We start from the raw sequence: 17,137 nt of genomic DNA, 5'->3' as shown, positions 1-17,137 counted from the left end.
CCACATATTTCTGTGCAGCCTCTCTTGGGTCTCTAAGCTCTCCATGAAGGTAAGGTGATGCCTCTGCTCCAACAGCAAGGGAACTGAGCCAGTCTGATGGTGCAGGGACTTGTCTGTGGTGGGGAACCTTGCTCATGGACGTGATGGATGCATGGAAACTCCTGGCTCATCCAGGAGGAGCTGTGGTAGCTTTCAGGGGGGCTCTGCAGAGCCTTTCCCACAGGGATGGGAGAAGGGGGGACCGCAGCTCTGCGCCATCACCGTACTCCAGCCAACCTGGCTGTAATTCCTCTGAGTACAGCTCAGTTATCTCCTTGGGCTGCTGGGATCGCAGTCCCGCTGTGATTGCTGCTGCCTGGCAGGTGCAGGGAAGCCGGAGCGAAGGGTGCACCTTCATCAGCAAAGGGTGCTGAGCGGGGCGAGGATTTCCATGGCGTGGTGGTTGGGAACTGAGAGCGGAGCTGGGATGGAGGAGGGCGGGAAGGAGTGCGTGTCTGTGTGCGAGCTGCTTTGTCTTCTCCTTCCCCGCGCGGTGGAGGCCCTCGCCAAAGCCCTGTGTGGTTGGGTGAGTCACGCCAGGCTGGAGCAGCCCCCGGCACTGCCGAACAATGCGGCTCCCCCGGGGCCCCTGGCCCCGTCTCCCCGTGACCTCCCCTACTCACAGGTTCCCCAGAAGCCCCCTCCACGCTCTTTGTAAGCCCAGGACAAGGTCTCCCCTTTGTAAAGGGGTTTGCAGCGCTGCTCCAGCCGTACTGGCTCAGCAACCACCCCATGCGTACCCCGGGCGGGGTCTGCATCCTGCATGGGATGGTGGGTTGGGTTTCTTTACAGCTCAGCTGGAATTCCCAAAGGTGCAAAGAGGCCAGGAGGGGAGATGGGTGCTGCAGCACAGGAGGAGGCTGTGAGCATGGTGAAACAGGCACCGTGCTCCATGGAGAGCCCCGTCCTCCCTGGTGCAGCCACTTCTCTGGTCCCTTGATCCCACCAGAAGCAGCTGCAGCGCTGAGCCCGTCCCCTCACCTCAGCAGTGACCCTGTTAAATCAGCCCTCCCTGGGCTGCTTCTGCACCAGCTGCTGGAACAAAGGCTGGTATTGAACAATTCATCAGGCTTCCAGAAAGTTTCCCTTCCCTTCGGCTTGGTGTTGCCCGCGCTGTGCTCTTTGCCCCGGTGCCACAGGGGAACCAACGTTCCCGACACGGGGTGGCTGCTTGCAGGGAGAGGACCTGGCTGGAGGAATATCTGCAGAAATCCCTTCCTTGCCGTTAGGTTTTGTAATTGTGGTGGCTATTAACTTAATAAAATGGTCCCTTTTGTTCTCTTATTATGGGACATCATAAAAATAGCAGCGGCAAGACGAGCACAGAGTGATCCCAGCTCCCTTGCCCCGAGGCAAATGGTTGGATGGTTCAGTCATTCCCACCCCATGCGGCGCTTGCAAAAAGCGGGAGAACCTGGGATTTGCTCTTTCCAAGGAATTTCTTCAAGGCATTTTCATCTTGGGTTCCTTGAAGCCCAAATGCCTCATTTATCCAAGCAACCAGCCTTCTGAAAGGAATATTTTATTATCCTTTGTGAACAACTTCATGCACTTCAAACCATTGTTCTGGTGGTTAGGACCAAAATTGAGGATTGATCTCACAGGGAAGCTGTCAAGCTGAAAATGCTTCATTTAAATTAGTGTCCCTTCTAGTCCTACCAGCCACAGCTGACTTTGATAATACTGGAATAATTAGTGCTCTTTTTTTCCTTCTAAATTGGATTTTTTTCCACTGATGCTGCCTCTGTGTGTGTGTGTTCTAATTATATGAAGCGTCTCCTAAATTAGCCTGGGACACTGGACAGGCTGGCGTGCCCGAGCGGCGGGTGACAGTCCAGGCTCACCCATGGCTTTGTGGCTCAGTGGCGGTGGTGGCAGCAAGCGGGGCTGGAACCCGCTTTTCCTTCCTCCATCCCACTGGGACTGGGGCTGTGCATCCGCATCCATGGGGAGCTGCAGTCGGGGCACCCCGGTGAGAGCCGGCTCCGGCTGCGTTTAGCACAGCCAGTGCTGGGCCTTTGTCACTTGGACACGCAAGTCGTCCTCATTGGAAATGGCAAAGCCAGACTCCACCAGACACTGTTTTGGTGGGACACAGCCTGGATTCCAGCATGGAGGCTGAGCGTGGTGGGATTAATCCCATGGAGATGCTTTTCCGTCCGTCATCTGGGAAGCTGATGCATTTCAGGAGTGAAAAGCTTCTGTCAAACCACCTCTGCTTTTCCCAGTGTCCTGTTTGCTGTTCCACATCAAGATCTGCCGACCCCGTTCTCCCTGGGTGGGCAGGAGCCACTCTGCTCCTCTAAGCATCCTCTAAGGAGGGGACAAGGCTGTCCCCACTGCTTTCACTGCTTAAATGCAGATACCCAGTATATAAGAGCAGGTTGTTGGAAGGCAGAAGGGTTGCAAAGGAACCAGGGAATGGGGAACCAGGAAATCTGGGTGCTTTTTCCTGCCTTAGCACTTGGGGGAATCACAGACACCCTTATTTCACCCCCAAACTCACCAGGGAGCAGCACCCAAGCGGTGGGAAGGCAACAAGCTCGGGGTTGTCTGCGGAAGCAGAAGATGCTGCAGGGGTGCCAGTGCCTCAGTCCCCTTTCCCTTGCTCTCTGTACCAGGGGTTTGTTCATGGGGGTGACCTTGTTACTGCTGGGAAAAGCCACGAGCAGTTTTGGTGTCTCTGCACTGAGGTTTGCACTCATTGCTTCCTTGGCCAGTGGAGCCATTTGGGTGGCATGGGGACAGCTGGGTGGTGTGACCCCCCCACCGCAGCCTTTTCAACACCAGTCCTTCAGCTCGGCTGCTCTCTCCTCTGTCCCTGCAGAGACGTGTGCTGTGAACAACGGGGGCTGTGACAGCAAGTGTCATGATGCAGCGACGGGTGTGCACTGCAGCTGCCCCATGGGCTTCATGCTCCAGCCTGACAGGAAGACGTGCAAAGGTAGGTGGGTGTGAGCGGGGCCGGGCTGTTCACTGCTCACCTTTGGGTGCCTCAGACCCCACTTTGTGTCCTGTGGCTCAGGTTTAGCTCAGCTCAAGGTTACTCACAGCATTTGCTTGCTTGGTGTTTGCATCCGTGGGTGCAGATGGGTATCCCCCCAGGTTTGGGTACTCATTTGGTTGGCCCCACTCTCCTGGGAAGCCTATGGAGAAGGGGAAAGGGAAGGCTGGGTCAAGCCAGAGGCAATGGCTTGACACACATGGGCCTGGAGGGTCCTGTCCCACCTTGCTCCAACCTGCTGCCTCAGTTTCCCCATAGGTAGGTATGCAGGAAATCCACATCTTTTCTGGGAACATGAGATGCACGAGTCCCTCTTTGTACGCTGGCCAGGCAGGTCCAAGCACCATGTCCCATTTCATAGAACCATAGAATAGTTTGAGTTGGAAGGGACCTTAAAGCTCATTCAGTTACACCCCCTGCCACAGGCAGGGACCCCTTCCATAGAGCAGCTTGCTCCAAGCCCCTGTGTCCAACCTGGCCTTGAACACTGCCAGGGATGGGGCAGCCACAGCTTCTCTGGGCACCCTGTGCCAGCGCCTCAGCACCCTCACAGGGAAGAGCTTCTGCCTTAGATCCAACCTGAACTTCCCCTGTTTCAGTCTGAACCCATCACCCCTTGTCCTGTCACTGCAGTCCCTGATGAAGAGTCCCTCTCCAGCATCCTTGTAGCCCCCTTCAGACACTGGAAGATATTTTCGGATACTGGATTTGGGCAGGACACCACAGGAGGTTGCTCACTTCTGTGTGCTCCCACCACCATCCCCATCCACCTGCCCCTGCAAGGGGGAGCAGTCCAGGCTGGTGACCCCACACCCCAGCGTTGCCCCCCTCCCTGGGCAAGGGGCACCATGACCCCGGGCTGCCTGGCGCCTGTGTTGTGTCTTTTGGCAGCTCTGAGAACTTGACCCCGGTTGAAAGCAAAGCCCATCCCGCTGCTCCCTACCTGCTGACTGCTTCCAGAACCCCGCGCCTGGTGTTTTATCAGAGCATCCCCCTCCCCTCCAATCCTGCGCTTTCCAGGACCATGCAATAACCCAGAGCCATGTCCCCTGTGTCTGGGGGTTTTATTGCAGCTGGTTTATAGCCTGCTCCCTCACAGTCGTAAAGAGAAAACCCCAGAGAGCCCCAGAGAGGCAGAGGTGCCCTGGCGCTGGGGGTGGTGGGGTGCTGCTTCTTCCAGGTCTCCTTCCATTTTACAGGTCATTTCCTAGCAGTAAATTTTGTTATTAGTGGAAAAGGGGGAAAAAAATCAACCAAAAAAAACCAAGTCCCAGCCTCCTTCCAGGTTTCTGGGGCTCTTTGCAGTTATTGTGCATGATCATTTTTAGCTTTGTTTATGGCAGGAAGGAGAAGACAAGCAAAGGTGAGGATTGAAAAGCACAGAGTTTGTCTCGTTTCTGCTGTTCTTGGTCCCCAGAATTAGCCCCCAGCCCAAACCCGTGACTCCGCAGACTCTGGTGTGATGCTTTCCCCCATTGCCAGGCTCTTTCTGAGTCCCTGGCTCCTGCCTCTGCTCTGGGGGATGCTGAGACCTGCAGAAATTAAATGTTTTGTGCAACTTCCAAGCTCAGCAGAGCCCAGGAGTCCCCAGTGTCCTGCATCAGCTCCCCAAGTGCACCAGATAAAACCAGGAGCCACGTTCCCCCAGTGCCCATCAGAGCCCAAAGGCTTTCTCCCATCTGCCGGCTCCCAGTGGGGACAGAGTCCGAGGGGATGATCCCTCCCTGCCTGCCGAGCATCCCAGCTGGAGTGTGCCGTGTCCCCTGTCCCCACAGACATCGACGAGTGCCGGCTCAACAACGGTGGCTGCGACCACATCTGCAGGAACACGGTTGGCAGCTTTGAGTGCAGCTGCAAGAAGGGCTACAAACTGCTCATCAACGAGAGGAACTGCCAAGGTAAGGGGTGGCAGCAGCCCAGCACCCTGCCCTGCCCGGGGACATCACCTCTCCTGCTCTCCAGTGTTTCCAGCCCTCCCATGGCTACTGCTGAAGGAGTGCTGGCCTGGTTCCTCTGGACCACGTCCATCCTTCAGGGGAATTAGTGCTGGATTTGGGTTCTGGTCTGGGGCTTAGCCCTTTGATCTGCACTGGATGACGGTCATGGCATTCCCTGCAGCCCCATGGGCTAGGATGTGGCTCTGCCTGCCTCTCCCCCTTGCCTGGCCACCCCACAGCATTGGCTGGATCATTCCCTGCTCAAGGATGTGTTGGTTTTTGCAAGCTGTCAAGGCAGAGCAAGGATTTTAGTGGCTTTTGTAAAGGGAATGCCCCTTGCCCTATCTGTGGAAAGCAGGAGTTGGGGGGAAGAGGCATCCTGCTCACTCTGCAGGGAGCTGGCTGCTCCATGCTGCTTCTTCCACCTTTTTCTTCCTGTTTCCTGCACATCCCTCCTAAACCCAGCTTTAAACAACCTGGCAGGTCACTAGGCTGTCTCGAGGGATCACAGGGCTCTGCACCCCCAGTCCATGGCCGAGGTGAGCCCAGTGGGAGTGCCTAAGCCCAAGTGTTGCCTCCCAGAAGCACATGGCCAGGGAAGGAAGGGGCTGGCGTTCTGGGGCCATGACCACTTTCATCTCTGTCCAGGCCCAGCACTCGGGATTTTGATGTGAGCAGAGCAATTGACTTAATGAAGGCCATGAAACGGTGCTCAAACCCGCTGGGATGGGCTCACCCACCAAGCCAGGGCCTCCCTGCCATGGCCAAGTGCCCCATGGGGCTGAGCAGACATCCCTGGCACTGTCCTGGGGCAGGACCATCCCACACAGCATTCCCACTTGTCACAGGGCAGAGCCAAGGCATCCTGTGCCAAGGACACGGCGCTGGTATTGTCTGAGGGTCAAAGGGGCTGCAGGAGCTTGGGGCAGGGCAAACGCTAGGGCAGTGGGAAAGCTTGGATGCAGGCAGGGTGGGAGCAGTGTCCCAGAGCATCCTGGTGTTGGATCCCCAGAGCAATCCAGTGCTGGATCCCTGGCGCATCCCAATGCAGTATCCCACAGCATCCCAGTGCAGCCCCCAGCTTGCTGGAGCAATTGGAGCAGGAGGGGGACAACCCTTGTCTCTGGGGCTGCCCCTTCTCTGCACCAGCCCTCACCTCCCTCCGTGCCTCCCCTCCAGACATCGACGAGTGCTCCTTCGACCGGACCTGCGATCACCTCTGCATCAACACCCCAGGCAGCTTCCAGTGCCTCTGCAACAAGGGTTACACGCTCTATGGGCTCACCCACTGCGGAGGTAGGGCTGGCACGGTGCTGGCAAGGAGGGACCCAAACCCAGCAGGGAGGCACACGGGGCACCCAGGGATGGGACAGCCCCATGGCATGGTTGCAGTGTGACCACTGGGGACACCGCTCACACCAAGGGCCCATGGGGAGGGTGGGTGGGTTCCCCACATCCCCTGAGCTGAGGCCGGGCTGGGAGGGGGCTCGCAGCCAGACACTGGTGTCTGCAACTTCAAACACAGCGACAGGAACAATTTGCGTCGTGTCTGCAGCGGCAGAGAGGGAGGGAGAAATCCCCAGCGCTTTTGGCAGGGAGCTGGGAAGGGGAACATCAAAAGGGGTTGATTTAAGTTTCACAAGGCAGATAGCTCCCAAAGGCAGGGGTGTGCAGTGCCCCGGGGTGCAGGGATGCAGATGAAACACGCTCCGGAGGGGGCTGCTGGAGCTTGTGGCAGCAGGGGTGCCGGTGGCCTGGGAAGATGACAGCACGAGGATGAGTGCTGTGGTGCTGCCCAGCCAGGGAGGATGGGCAGCCTGCCTCGTGCTGCTGAAATGTGTAGCCAGAGGGAGCCAGCGCAGTCACCGGGGTGCTCTTGGTGTGAACCCCATGGTGCTGGCTCCCACTGACACTCCCACCAGCAGGCAGTTAGGTAGGAAGGTGAGTCTGGGGAACAAGCTCCATCCCTCCACTTCTGCCTCTGCTTCGTGCCAGACCTGGATGATTGACCCCTCATTTCGGGCAGGAACAGAGAGTCTCTGCCATGGGGAGAGGGGCCAGGGCTGCCAAGTAGCTGCCTTTTGAATTTGGCTGCGAAGTGCTTCCATGTCAGCTCTGTCTGGTGCCCCACAGCTCCCCAGCCCACCGTGGGACCTCAGTACCTTGGGTGCATGTGCCCCATGGGCATGGGTCCTTGCATCTCTCTGAAATCACAGGCCTGGGGCAATGCAGTGATTCAGTGTCAGAGCTGGGGGCCCCGTTGCCCCTCGCCCATCACTTGTCCCTTCCTCCCTGCAGATGTTGACGAATGCAGCATCAACCGGGGGGGCTGCAAATTTGGCTGCATCAACACACCTGGCAGCTACCAGTGTACCTGTCCTGCTGGCTGCAAGCTGCACTGGAACAAGAAGGACTGTACTGGTATGTCAGGGCAGGGCACACCGCGACTGGGGATCCCCAGCCACCACACGGGGCTGTTGGGATCATGTTTTAGGGTGGGGGGGATCATGGGGGTTGGGGGATGTCCTGGCAGGGGGATGCTCCAGAGTGGGCTGCTTTTGGCTGGGTCTCACCTGGGTCTGGATGGGAAGGCGTTGGCCGTGCTCCCTCTGTCCTTGGTCATCTCATTGCTTTTATGATCATGCCTGGGGCTGGCCATGAGCTTTTGCACCAGTAAATGTTCCACAAGGAGCTGTTTCCATGGCCCTGGCCATGCCCTGGTACCCGACTCTGTCCCCATCCTTGGGTGCAGGCTGCTCCAGCCCCCCTCCCATTGAAATCCCACAGTCACATCTCACATTTCCAAGGAGGGTGTGGGGGGGTTGAGTGAGTCCCCCCATGGCTTGGGAGGGTGCAGGAGCCCCTTGCCTGTCCCAGGGCTGTGCCAGCCACGGGTGTCCCCGCTTGTCATCACCAGCCGGCGCGTGTCCCTCAGAGCTGGTCAAATGCCTGCCAGGTTCGGTGCCACCACGGGCCACTCTGACCTGCAACAAGACGGGCAAGAAGGACAGTTGTGCCCTCACCTGCACCTCCAAGGCCCGCTTCCTGCCAGGTACCGGCACCGGTGTCACTGCCAGCATGGGCAGGGGGGTTCCCAGTTCTCTGCATGGCCCAAGCTTTGGGGGGAGAAGTGTCTGCATGGCCAGGGTGCAAAATCCCAAGCAGTAGCCAAGGAAAGAGAGAGGGGCTGGTTGCTTTGGGGGACTCATTGCTGAGCACAGAGCTACGTACGGGATGGGTCCCTGGTGCAGGATCCCCATGGAGGGGTTCTGGGCATTGTCCCAACATGGCACAGCCATGGTTCCCTGCATCACCCCAGCAGAGCATCACGGGGACCGTGCAGCCACTCCAGCATCCCCTGACTCCTGTTCCTCCTTCCCGCAGAGTCCGACAGCAGCTACACAGTGAGCTGTGGGACCCCCGTCCTGCGGCAGGGTGGACAGCAGAGACCCACCAACAGCAGCCAGCAGTGCCTCGGTGAGGGGGCTCCCAGGGTGCCCATGGCCCCCACCCGCTGGGCTGCCCCGCACCGGGGTGGTTGAGCACCCACCTTTTCTTTTAGAGACTGTCGCTGCGCCAATCAAGCAGAAGGCTTCCTTCAAGATCAAGGATGCCAAGTGCCACCTGCATCCACGGGCCAAGGGCAAGCAGGATGAGGCCGGGAAGGCTGGGGCACAAGGTGAGGTGTGGTGGCAGGGGGATGGTGGGGCTGTTGGAGGGACACGGTGCTGAGCTGTCCCCCCGCATGCAGTTGGGTCGGCACCTTGCTCCGACTGCCAGGTTGCCTTTGTCAACCTCAAGTGTGACTCATCCAAGAAGGGGAAGGGACGCCGGGCTCGCAACTCCTCCAACAAGGAGGTGACGCGCATCACGTTGGAGTTCGAGGCCGAGATCAAGCCAGAGGAGATCACAGGTGAGCATGGGGCTGGCTTGGCACATCTTGGGTGCAGGCAGGGGTGGTGGGACCAGAGGGATGGTGCTGGGACCAGGGTGTGATGGTGGTGGCACCAAGGGGATGATGGTGGGACCAGGGTGACACTGGTAGGACCAGGGGATGGTGGTGGGACCGGGGGGACAGTGCCATCCCCACACAGTAACAAGAGGCAGATCGTTCCTCATCCAGGTTGGGATGTGTTGGGCAGCACTTGCAGATGAGTATTTAGGAGATGGTTTTGATCCTGGTGGTTTTCCCCTCTCCATCCCTCCCTTCTTGCTGTGTCCTTGTTTCCCCCTGCACCCCCATTCCCCCCCTGCTCCCCCAGCCAGCTGCAACCTGCACTGCCTGCGACAGAGGGTGGAGAAAAAGCTGAAATCAGCCATCAAAGCCCTGAAGAAATCCATCAACCAGGAGCGGTTCCTGCTCCGCTTCGCCGGGATGGAGTACGAGGTGGCGCAGAAGCTGAGCGTGGCCCCGGAGCGGCAGGAGAGCTGCGGGCCAGGCCAGCACCGCCTGGCTGGCAAGTGTGGTAAGGAGCATCAGGGGGTGCCTGAGCTGTGTTCCCCCGCTGGGGACATCCTCCCTGCCACATCACTGACGTCCCCCCCCCGCTCTCAGTTAGCTGCTCGCAGGGAACGTATTACCATGGCCAGACGGAGCAGTGTGTCCCCTGTCCCCCCGGCACCTACCAGGAGAAGGAAGGGCAGCTCTCCTGCGACTTGTGTCCCCGTGGGGATGCCTTTGGACCAGTGGGAGCCACCAACATCACCGGCTGCACGGGTAAGGGGGGCATGGAGAGGGGCTGGGAGGCACACTGGGGGCTGCAACCTCAGCCATCAGCCCCCATCCAGAAGGAGGGAGAGCTCTGAGCATCCCCAGGACCCACAGGAGCTGTTTTGGGCATTTATCATTAGGAGGAGAGCTCAGGAAGGGCAGCACTCGCTCTGGATATATTGATACTGCCAAGGCTGGGTGGGGAGAGGAGCAAGGGCATGGGGCAGGGGAGCCCTGGGCATGTGGGATGCCAGGACTGAGGGGTACTTGTGCCCACAGGTCAGTGTCCCCCTGGCCAGCACTCGGCCGATGGCTTCAAGCCCTGCCAGCCGTGTCCCCGGGGGTCCTACCAGCCTGAGGTGGGGCGGGCGCTCTGCTTCCCCTGCGGTGGGGGCCTGACCACACGCCACGAGGGAGCCCTCTCCTTCCAGGACTGCGACACCAAGGGTAGGTGCCAGCCGGTCCCCAGGGATGGGGGGCACCCAATGGGGCTGTGCCAGTGGCTGATGCAGCCCCTTTGCTCTCTGCCCCCCTCCCAGTCCAGTGCTCCCCTGGGCACTACTACAACACGAGCGTCCACCGCTGCATCCGCTGCGCCGTGGGCACCTACCAGCCCGACTTTCGGCAGAACTACTGCATCTCCTGTCCTGGCAACACCACCACTGACTTCGACGGCTCCACCTCCGTGTCCCAGTGCAAAAGTAGGCAAGCTGGGGTGCCACGGCATGGTGGGAACTGGGGCCTTTCCTCCGAAGTACTTAAAAATCCCTTAAAATAGTGTTTGGGGTCAGTTGTGTGCTGTATGCGTGCAGAGAGGCGTGGGAGGGATGCGTGGAGCACTGCTAGGAGAGCACTCGAGAAACCCAGCCCCATTCCAGTGTCCATGCCGCTGGTTCCCAGTTGAAGCAGCTCTCCATACCTTGCAGACCGGCAGTGTGGGGGGGAGCTGGGAGAATACACGGGCTACATCGAGTCCCCCAACTACCCGGGGAATTACCCTGCCAACGTCGAGTGCACTTGGAACATCAACCCCCCCCCCAAGCGCAAGATCCTCATCGTGGTGCCCGAGATCTTCCTCCCCTCCGAGGATGAGTGCGGCGACGTCTTGGTCATGCGGAAAAACTGTAGGTAACCGAGCGCGCCGCGGTGCTCACGGGAGGAGCCGGGGGGGAAAGGCTGGGATTTGGCAGAGGTGCCTTGGGCAAAGGGGAAAGCCACAGCCCTCGGCGGCAGGAGGGGGGCTTGGGAACTGGGTGAGCAGCGGACTCGGCATCAACTCATAGAACCATGGAGCGGTTTGGGTTGAAGGGACCTTGAAGCTCCTCCAGCTCCAACCCCTGCCACGGGCAGGGACCCCTTCCATAGAGCAGCTTGCTCCAAGCTCCTGTGTCCAACCTGGCCTTGAACACTGCCAGGGATGGGGCAGCCACAGCTTCTCTGGGCACCCTGTGCCAGCGCCTCAGCACCCTCACAGGGAAGAGCTTCTGCCTTGGATCCAACCTGAACTTCCCCTGTTTCAGTCTGAACCCATCACCCCTTGTCCTATCGCTGCAGTCCCTGATGAAGAGCCCCTCTCCAGCAGCCTTGTAGCCCCCTTCAGACACTGGAAGCTGCTCTGAGGTCTCCCCGCAGCTTCTCTTCTCCAGGCATCACCATGCTTCCTTCCTCTTTTAAAATAGAATCACAGAACAGAATCACAGAATGGTTTGGGTTGGAAAGGGCCCTGAGATTCCAACCAGTTCCAGATCCAGTTCCAACCCCCTACCATAGGCAGGGACACCTCACACTAGACTATTTTGCCAAGACAGTCTTTCTGGATCAGGGAGGTGCTCATGGGCTAAGTGTGGGCTGGATTGCACACCCAAGTCCCAGCACTCCTTTTGAGGGGTAAAAACACCCATTTGGAGCTTTCCAGAGCAAGGAAGGAAAAACAACATCCCTGGTATGTAACGTGAGGGTTGGGGGGTGCTCAGTCTCACCGAATATGGACAGTCCCCACATCTGTTGCCCCCCTTTGCCTTGAGCATTTAAGGACAGTGAGGCTGGGGGTAGTTCTGCTGATGTAGTTCAGCATCATGTGTTCCCCCGTCATTCCCTGCAGCCTCCCCGTCCTCCATCACCACCTACGAGACGTGCCAGACCTACGAGAGGCCCATCGCCTTCACCGCCCGCTCTCGGAAGCTCTGGATCAACTTCAAAACCAGTGAAGCCAACAGTGCCCGGGGCTTCCAGATCCCCTACGTCACCTACGATGGTGAGCACAGGGTGCAGGGGGACACCATCCCGGTGTGCTGGTGCCCCCCTGCCAGGTTGGGTACCCGGGTCACCCCCAGTTCACAGGTATCTGGGGGGGAGCAGGCTCAGGGATGGTGACCAGAGGTTTGGGGCCAAGTGACAGCTCGTGCCCTGATGGTGTATTCTGGGGGGTGTTGCAGAGGACTACGAGCAGCTGGTGGAGGACATCGTGCGGGATGGTAGGCTCTACGCCTCCGAAAACCACCAGGAGATCCTCAAGGTGAGTGTATCCTCTCTGCCCGGGGCTCTGGAGGATGCTCCATGCAGGATCATCCTTCTGTGCTCCTGGCTTTGTTTTGGAGCTGCCATGGGGGAACACAGGGTGGGAACACAGGGTGACCTTCCCTCTGTCTTGCCTTCCCCACAGGACAAGAAGCTCATCAAAGCTTTCTTCGACGTGCTGGCACATCCCCAGAACTACTTCAAGTACACGGAGAAACACAAGGAGATGCTGCCCCGCTCCTTCATCAAGCTCCTCCGCTCCAAAGTCTCCAGCTTCCTCCGGCCTTATAAATAGCCCCCTGCACCCCTGCAGCCCCTGGGCTGCCCTGCAGCCAAGGAAACACTCTTCTCCCTTCCTTCTCCTTTCCGATTTTCTCCTTCCTCCGCTCGGCTCCAGCAGGACCAACACCTCTCACCCTGCAGATGCCCCACGAGTTCTCCACCGCTCCCCACAGAGCCATGTCCCCAACCAGGGGAGGATGCTCCTGTCTCATCCAGCCACCGGTGAAGCCACTTCTCTCTTTGGAAGCAGGTTCTTTGTTGTAGGGAACCGAAGCACCAGTCCCGTCATCATCCTCTGTCCTCCCTTTGGTTTCCTTTACGCCAGGTCTGTCCTTGTTCCCTGGTGCCACCAGCAGCCTGGGACATCAGAGGGGTCATCACGCTTCCATCCCACAGGGCTGGCGCCGGCTGCAGCTCCACCAAGCCCTTTAGCAGAGGAGCACAGGAAGGTAACGGTGTGTTTACGGCAGCACCCGGGGCAGGGGGATCGGCATCACTTTGCAGAGGTCGGGGGAGATGAATTTACAGAAGCTTTACTGGAGTGAAAAGAAGAGGTAAAGGGGAGCTCAGCAATGGCAGCCGTGGTGCTGCAGGGGCCGTCGCGCTGGCGCTGGGAGGGAAGCGCAGCCAAGCCACGTTCCCGGAGAACAATGTCTGGCTGCACGGGAGAAAACAGGGAGCAAAGGAGGAGGACTTTGAGCCGGGTTAGGTTTTTGTTCCCCCCCACCCGAGACACTTGTGCCAAAAACCCAGACTTTCTTACAAGCTCTGCCAAAGAGTAACTCGGAAAAAGCAAGCTTTGTGAAGAGCAGGAGTACGTTTGTGCACTAGGATCTCCTCCTTTCTACCTTTTTCATATGTATTAAGTGCAATCATTTGAGTCTTCTTTATATTATTTAGAGGGAAGCTGTGTTTTTTTCTACTAGAAACGACGATATTTATACCTGAGGAATGAGAATGTGCGTTTGTAACCCAAACCAAACATCCACCCGAAGCAAACCCAGCCCTGGGCTGCTGCTCACTGGTGGGATGGTGGTTTTGGGCCTAGAAACCTTTTCTGCCATGTTTGTCCCTGATAAAACCCCCAGGTCAGGGGGAAGCTGGTGCCACACTGCTCGGCATGAGATGGGGTTTGAGGTATCTGGATCCATCGATGGAGGAGGTGGGGTTGCTTTTGGGCTGAGCCTCTGTGGTTTGTGGGTTTTTCAAGCCCTGTCGTAAGGAGGACGCAAAACTTGGCCCCAAAACCTGGAGCCAGGGGAGGCAGGGGCAGGTCCTGAGGCCAGGGCTGAGGTCACAGTGGACGAGAGGGGAGCTGCCCCTCTGCTCAGTCCCAAAATCTCTGCCAGGTGTGGTGGTCCCTGCAGGAAGAACCATCCCGCCTAGCTCTGGGAAGCTTTGTGCTTCCAAGTCCCTTCACGTGCTTGTGGTTCCAGCCATCCAACATGCTTACTGCACTGGGATGCTGCAGGAGCCCTTCTCCGGGGCACGTGGTGCAGATCCCATAGGAAACCCATCCTGCCACCCTGCTTTCATTGCCACTTGCATTCCCCTTTGGCTGGGGACCAAGTCCCACTTTTGGGCTTGTCCCCCTGGCATCTTCACATGGCCACACAGGACCCAGGGGACCAGCGAACACTGCCACCGATCATCCATCCTCTTCCTCCCCAAACCTTCCTCCCTTTCCATCCTTGGCTGTCACCTCCCCTCGCCTTCATCCCCATCTTCATCCTCTCAAAGACCTGGAGCTAAATGCGGTCAACTTGCCTACAGCTTTCCTGTTGACAGGTCCCGTCCTTGTCCCTGCTTGTGTCCCCCTGTCACTTTGACCACAGCTGGGATGAGCCCTGCTCTTAATGAACCAGGTATTGCTCCACATGTGCCACCCGCTCTGTCCTTGCCGAAATCCAGAGGCAGCTGCTCTCCCGTGTTTCCCTTCCTCAGTCCCTGCTGCTCCAAGAGCTCCTCCTGGTCTCTATGAGGGGCTGCAGCCTGGCAAAGGGGCTGAGGTTTGTCCCTACGATGCTGCGGCTGGAATAGTCTGTCCTGATCAATCCCAGCTGCGCATCTCCCCCTCCTGCCGCCCAGCTCCCAGCACGTTTGGAAGCTCGACATCTGCGGCCTGAGCTGTTTGTCACTTGGTTGGTGTCTGGAAGCAGCTGCTTTGATGCACAAAAGCTGTTGTAGGGATTTGGAGGGGGGGTTATTGCTCTGGGGCAGGGGCAGTGGAGCGGTGGCTGTTGGAAGAGTCCTTCCTATTTGGAACAGTAAAACTAAAACCAACTCGGGGACGATGAACTCGCTGTGATGGCCCCAGTGTGAGGTAGCCACGCACTGGAGCTTAGGGATTCATTGTGACTGATCAGCAGGGTCACTGTCACCCTGACCCGGTGGGGACTGGGCCTCCCAGAGCCTCGGGGTAGCCAGGCTGTCACCGTTGTCACTGCACCAACCACCTCTAACTCGGTTTTGGAAGGGTGAGATGGGCAGCATCTGTAATGGCCAAAGGCACCTGGTGACATCTCCTCCTCCTTTCCCACATATCCCTAATACCCCCCCACCAAAGAGTCCATGGGGCCACCAGAAGCACCCCTCTGCAGCACAGCCCCTCTCCTCACCCATTAGCAGGGCTCAGAAAGGGTTTGAAAGGCTGAAAACTGCGTCACCAGCCACCTCTGGGCTGTGTTGAATGTCTCGATGTGGTGAGCACACGGGAGGGTTGTTGGGTTCTTAGTTTTCATGTTGGAATATTTATATCTGCCTTTTGCAGCGGGCCATGACTTACCATCTCCAGCAGACATGATTAAAGTGATGAGACAGATGTAGTTCATGAAGTTATTTGCACTTGATTGAAAGAAAAGAAAATGTATCTGAACTTTGTAAAGAGAAATGTTTGCATTTTGTATTGTCTTTTTTTAATTATTAAATGGAATTTCTTGGTGTTGTGTTGATCTTTCAAAAAAAAAAGAACTGGCTCCAACACTTATTTTAAAGGTTTCTAACAGCAGGATCCAAAGCTGTTTTCATTGTTTTTCTCCCTCAGATGCTAAGACAAGCCCTTTCCAAGGGCATAAGGGTTTTTTTTTTTTCCTAGAAGCTTAAATCCTGCACACTTCCATAAGCTCAACAGTCATTACCCAATGTAATTATTTATATACATTAACTAGCTGCAGTACAACTCATTTTTAGCCCAGAACATGGGAACTGGGCACAGACCAGCTCAGAGGGAAGCAAAGGGGATGAAAGACCCTCGTGACCTGGGCCCCAGCACCCTCTGCTGCCCCCGGTCCCATGGGGCAGCTGAAAACACCCATCAAGGCCTCAAGAGCTGCTGCTGGGAGAGATCCCACAGCCCCAGTCAGTGCTGGTGGAGGCACAGCAGAAGCCTCTCAATGCAAACACAGCCCAGGCCTGGCCTGCAGCAGGGACAATCCAGGCGGTCCTTAGAGAAGAGAGGAACCCTCCTGCCTCAGCTGGTGCGTGAGCCCCCGGGGGTGCCCCATTAGATGTGTTCACAGCTCGTGGTGATGTGACAGTTGGAGGGCAAAGTGGTCATGAAACGATTGTATCTTCAGTCCTTGGAGAAGCCAGAGGTCAGCAAACCCTTCACCTCCTGCGGGGCTGCCTTTGGCCTGTTAAGGATGCTGGTTCCAGAATTCCTTGAAGAACATTACTGAAGAACAAAGCGGTCCAGGAAGGCCGGATGCTCCTCAAGGTGCAGGAGCAGGTGGTACCCCTGTGCTGAAAACTGGTGAGGAAAACCAGCCTGGCTGAACAGGGAGAAGCCTGGAGAAGAGAAGCTGCATGGAGACCTCAGAGCAGCTTCCAGTGTCTGAAGGGGGCTACAAGGATGCTGGGGCATCAGGGACTGCAGTGATAGGACAAGGGGTGATGGGTTCAGACTGAAACAGGGCAAGTTCAGGTTGGATCTAAGGCAGAAGCTCTTCCCTGTGAGGGTGCTGAGGTGCTGGCACAGGGTGCCCAGAGAAGCTGTGGCTGCCCCATCCCTGGCAGTGCTCAAGGGCAGGCTGGACACAGGAGCTTGGAGAAAGCTGCTCTATGGAAGGGGTCCCTGCCTGTGGCAGGGGCTGGAGCTGGAGGAGCTTTAAGGTACTTTCCAAACTAAACTGTTCCATGATTCTATGATATTGCTTGAACTCAGGAATAAAAGGAGTTTATCACCTATGGAAAAAAGGGATTGTTGCCCCATGAGGAGTACAAAGGATGTTGTTATGTAGGGAGAAAGTTAGAAAGGTGAAGGAACATATGGAGCTAAGTCTGACCACAGCCATAAAAGAGAATAAATGCTCTTACAAATATATTAGCGATAACAGGTAGGCCAAGGAGAACCTCCATCCTCTGCTGGATACCGGGGGAAACCTAGGGACTGGGGATAAGGAAAAGGCTGACGTAGTTCATGCCGCCTTTGCCTCAGTCTTTAGGAGTCACACCAGCAGCCATGCTGAGGGTCCTCGGTTCCCTGAGCTGGATGGCAGAGACGGGAGCTGACCGAAGTCCTCATAATTCAGGAAGAAATGGTTAGAGACCTCCTGCTTCACTTGGATGTACACAAGTCTATGGGGCTGGGTGGGTTTCACCCAAGAGTGCAGAAGAAGCTGGCAGAGGAGGTTGCTAAGCCACTGTCCA

At 57.3% G+C, this 17,137-nt stretch overlaps 1 protein-coding gene across 6 annotated transcripts in view; it reads left to right on the top strand.

The window, feature by feature from the left end:
- SCUBE3 (signal peptide, CUB domain and EGF like domain containing 3) overlaps positions 1 to 12,973 on the top strand; it is a 35,727-nt gene extending 22,754 nt beyond the window's left edge. For 2 of the 6 annotated variants that reach the window (XM_061442598.1, XM_061442594.1), the window contains 16 exons: positions 2,867 to 2,983; positions 4,819 to 4,941; positions 6,160 to 6,276; positions 7,279 to 7,401; positions 7,916 to 8,032; positions 8,365 to 8,457; positions 8,543 to 8,659; positions 8,732 to 8,893; positions 9,243 to 9,446; positions 9,536 to 9,697; positions 9,971 to 10,138; positions 10,231 to 10,392; positions 10,618 to 10,815; positions 11,793 to 11,945; positions 12,127 to 12,206; positions 12,354 to 12,973. In XM_061442598.1, coding sequence (XP_061298582.1) covers positions 2,867 to 2,983; positions 4,819 to 4,941; positions 6,160 to 6,276; positions 7,279 to 7,401; positions 7,916 to 8,032; positions 8,365 to 8,457; positions 8,543 to 8,659; positions 8,732 to 8,893; positions 9,243 to 9,446; positions 9,536 to 9,697; positions 9,971 to 10,138; positions 10,231 to 10,392; positions 10,618 to 10,815; positions 11,793 to 11,945; positions 12,127 to 12,206; positions 12,354 to 12,503 — 2,246 coding nt within the window. In that variant the 3' untranslated portion in view covers positions 12,504 to 12,973. Of the gene's footprint in view, positions 1 to 2,866; positions 2,984 to 4,818; positions 4,942 to 6,159; positions 6,277 to 7,278; positions 7,402 to 7,897; positions 8,033 to 8,364; positions 8,458 to 8,542; positions 8,660 to 8,731; positions 8,894 to 9,242; positions 9,447 to 9,535; positions 9,698 to 9,970; positions 10,139 to 10,230; positions 10,393 to 10,617; positions 10,820 to 11,792; positions 11,946 to 12,126; positions 12,208 to 12,353 lie in introns of those variants that run through there. The other 4 variants (XM_061442597.1, XM_061442593.1, XM_061442595.1 and 1 more) reach the window with 3 other exon arrangements.
- Positions 12,974 to 17,137: the final 4,164 nt, after the last annotated feature.

This window comes from Pezoporus flaviventris, unplaced genomic scaffold, assembly GCF_033815535.1.
Source record: "Pezoporus flaviventris isolate CSIRO_AGI_PZ_B2104156 unplaced genomic scaffold, CSIRO_AGI_Pfla_v1 ptg000228l, whole genome shotgun sequence".
Lineage (NCBI taxonomy): Eukaryota > Metazoa > Chordata > Aves > Psittaciformes > Psittacidae > Pezoporus > Pezoporus flaviventris.
The sequence above is the reverse complement of the archived record's forward strand: the minus strand, read 5'-3'. Positions and strand labels throughout refer to the sequence as shown.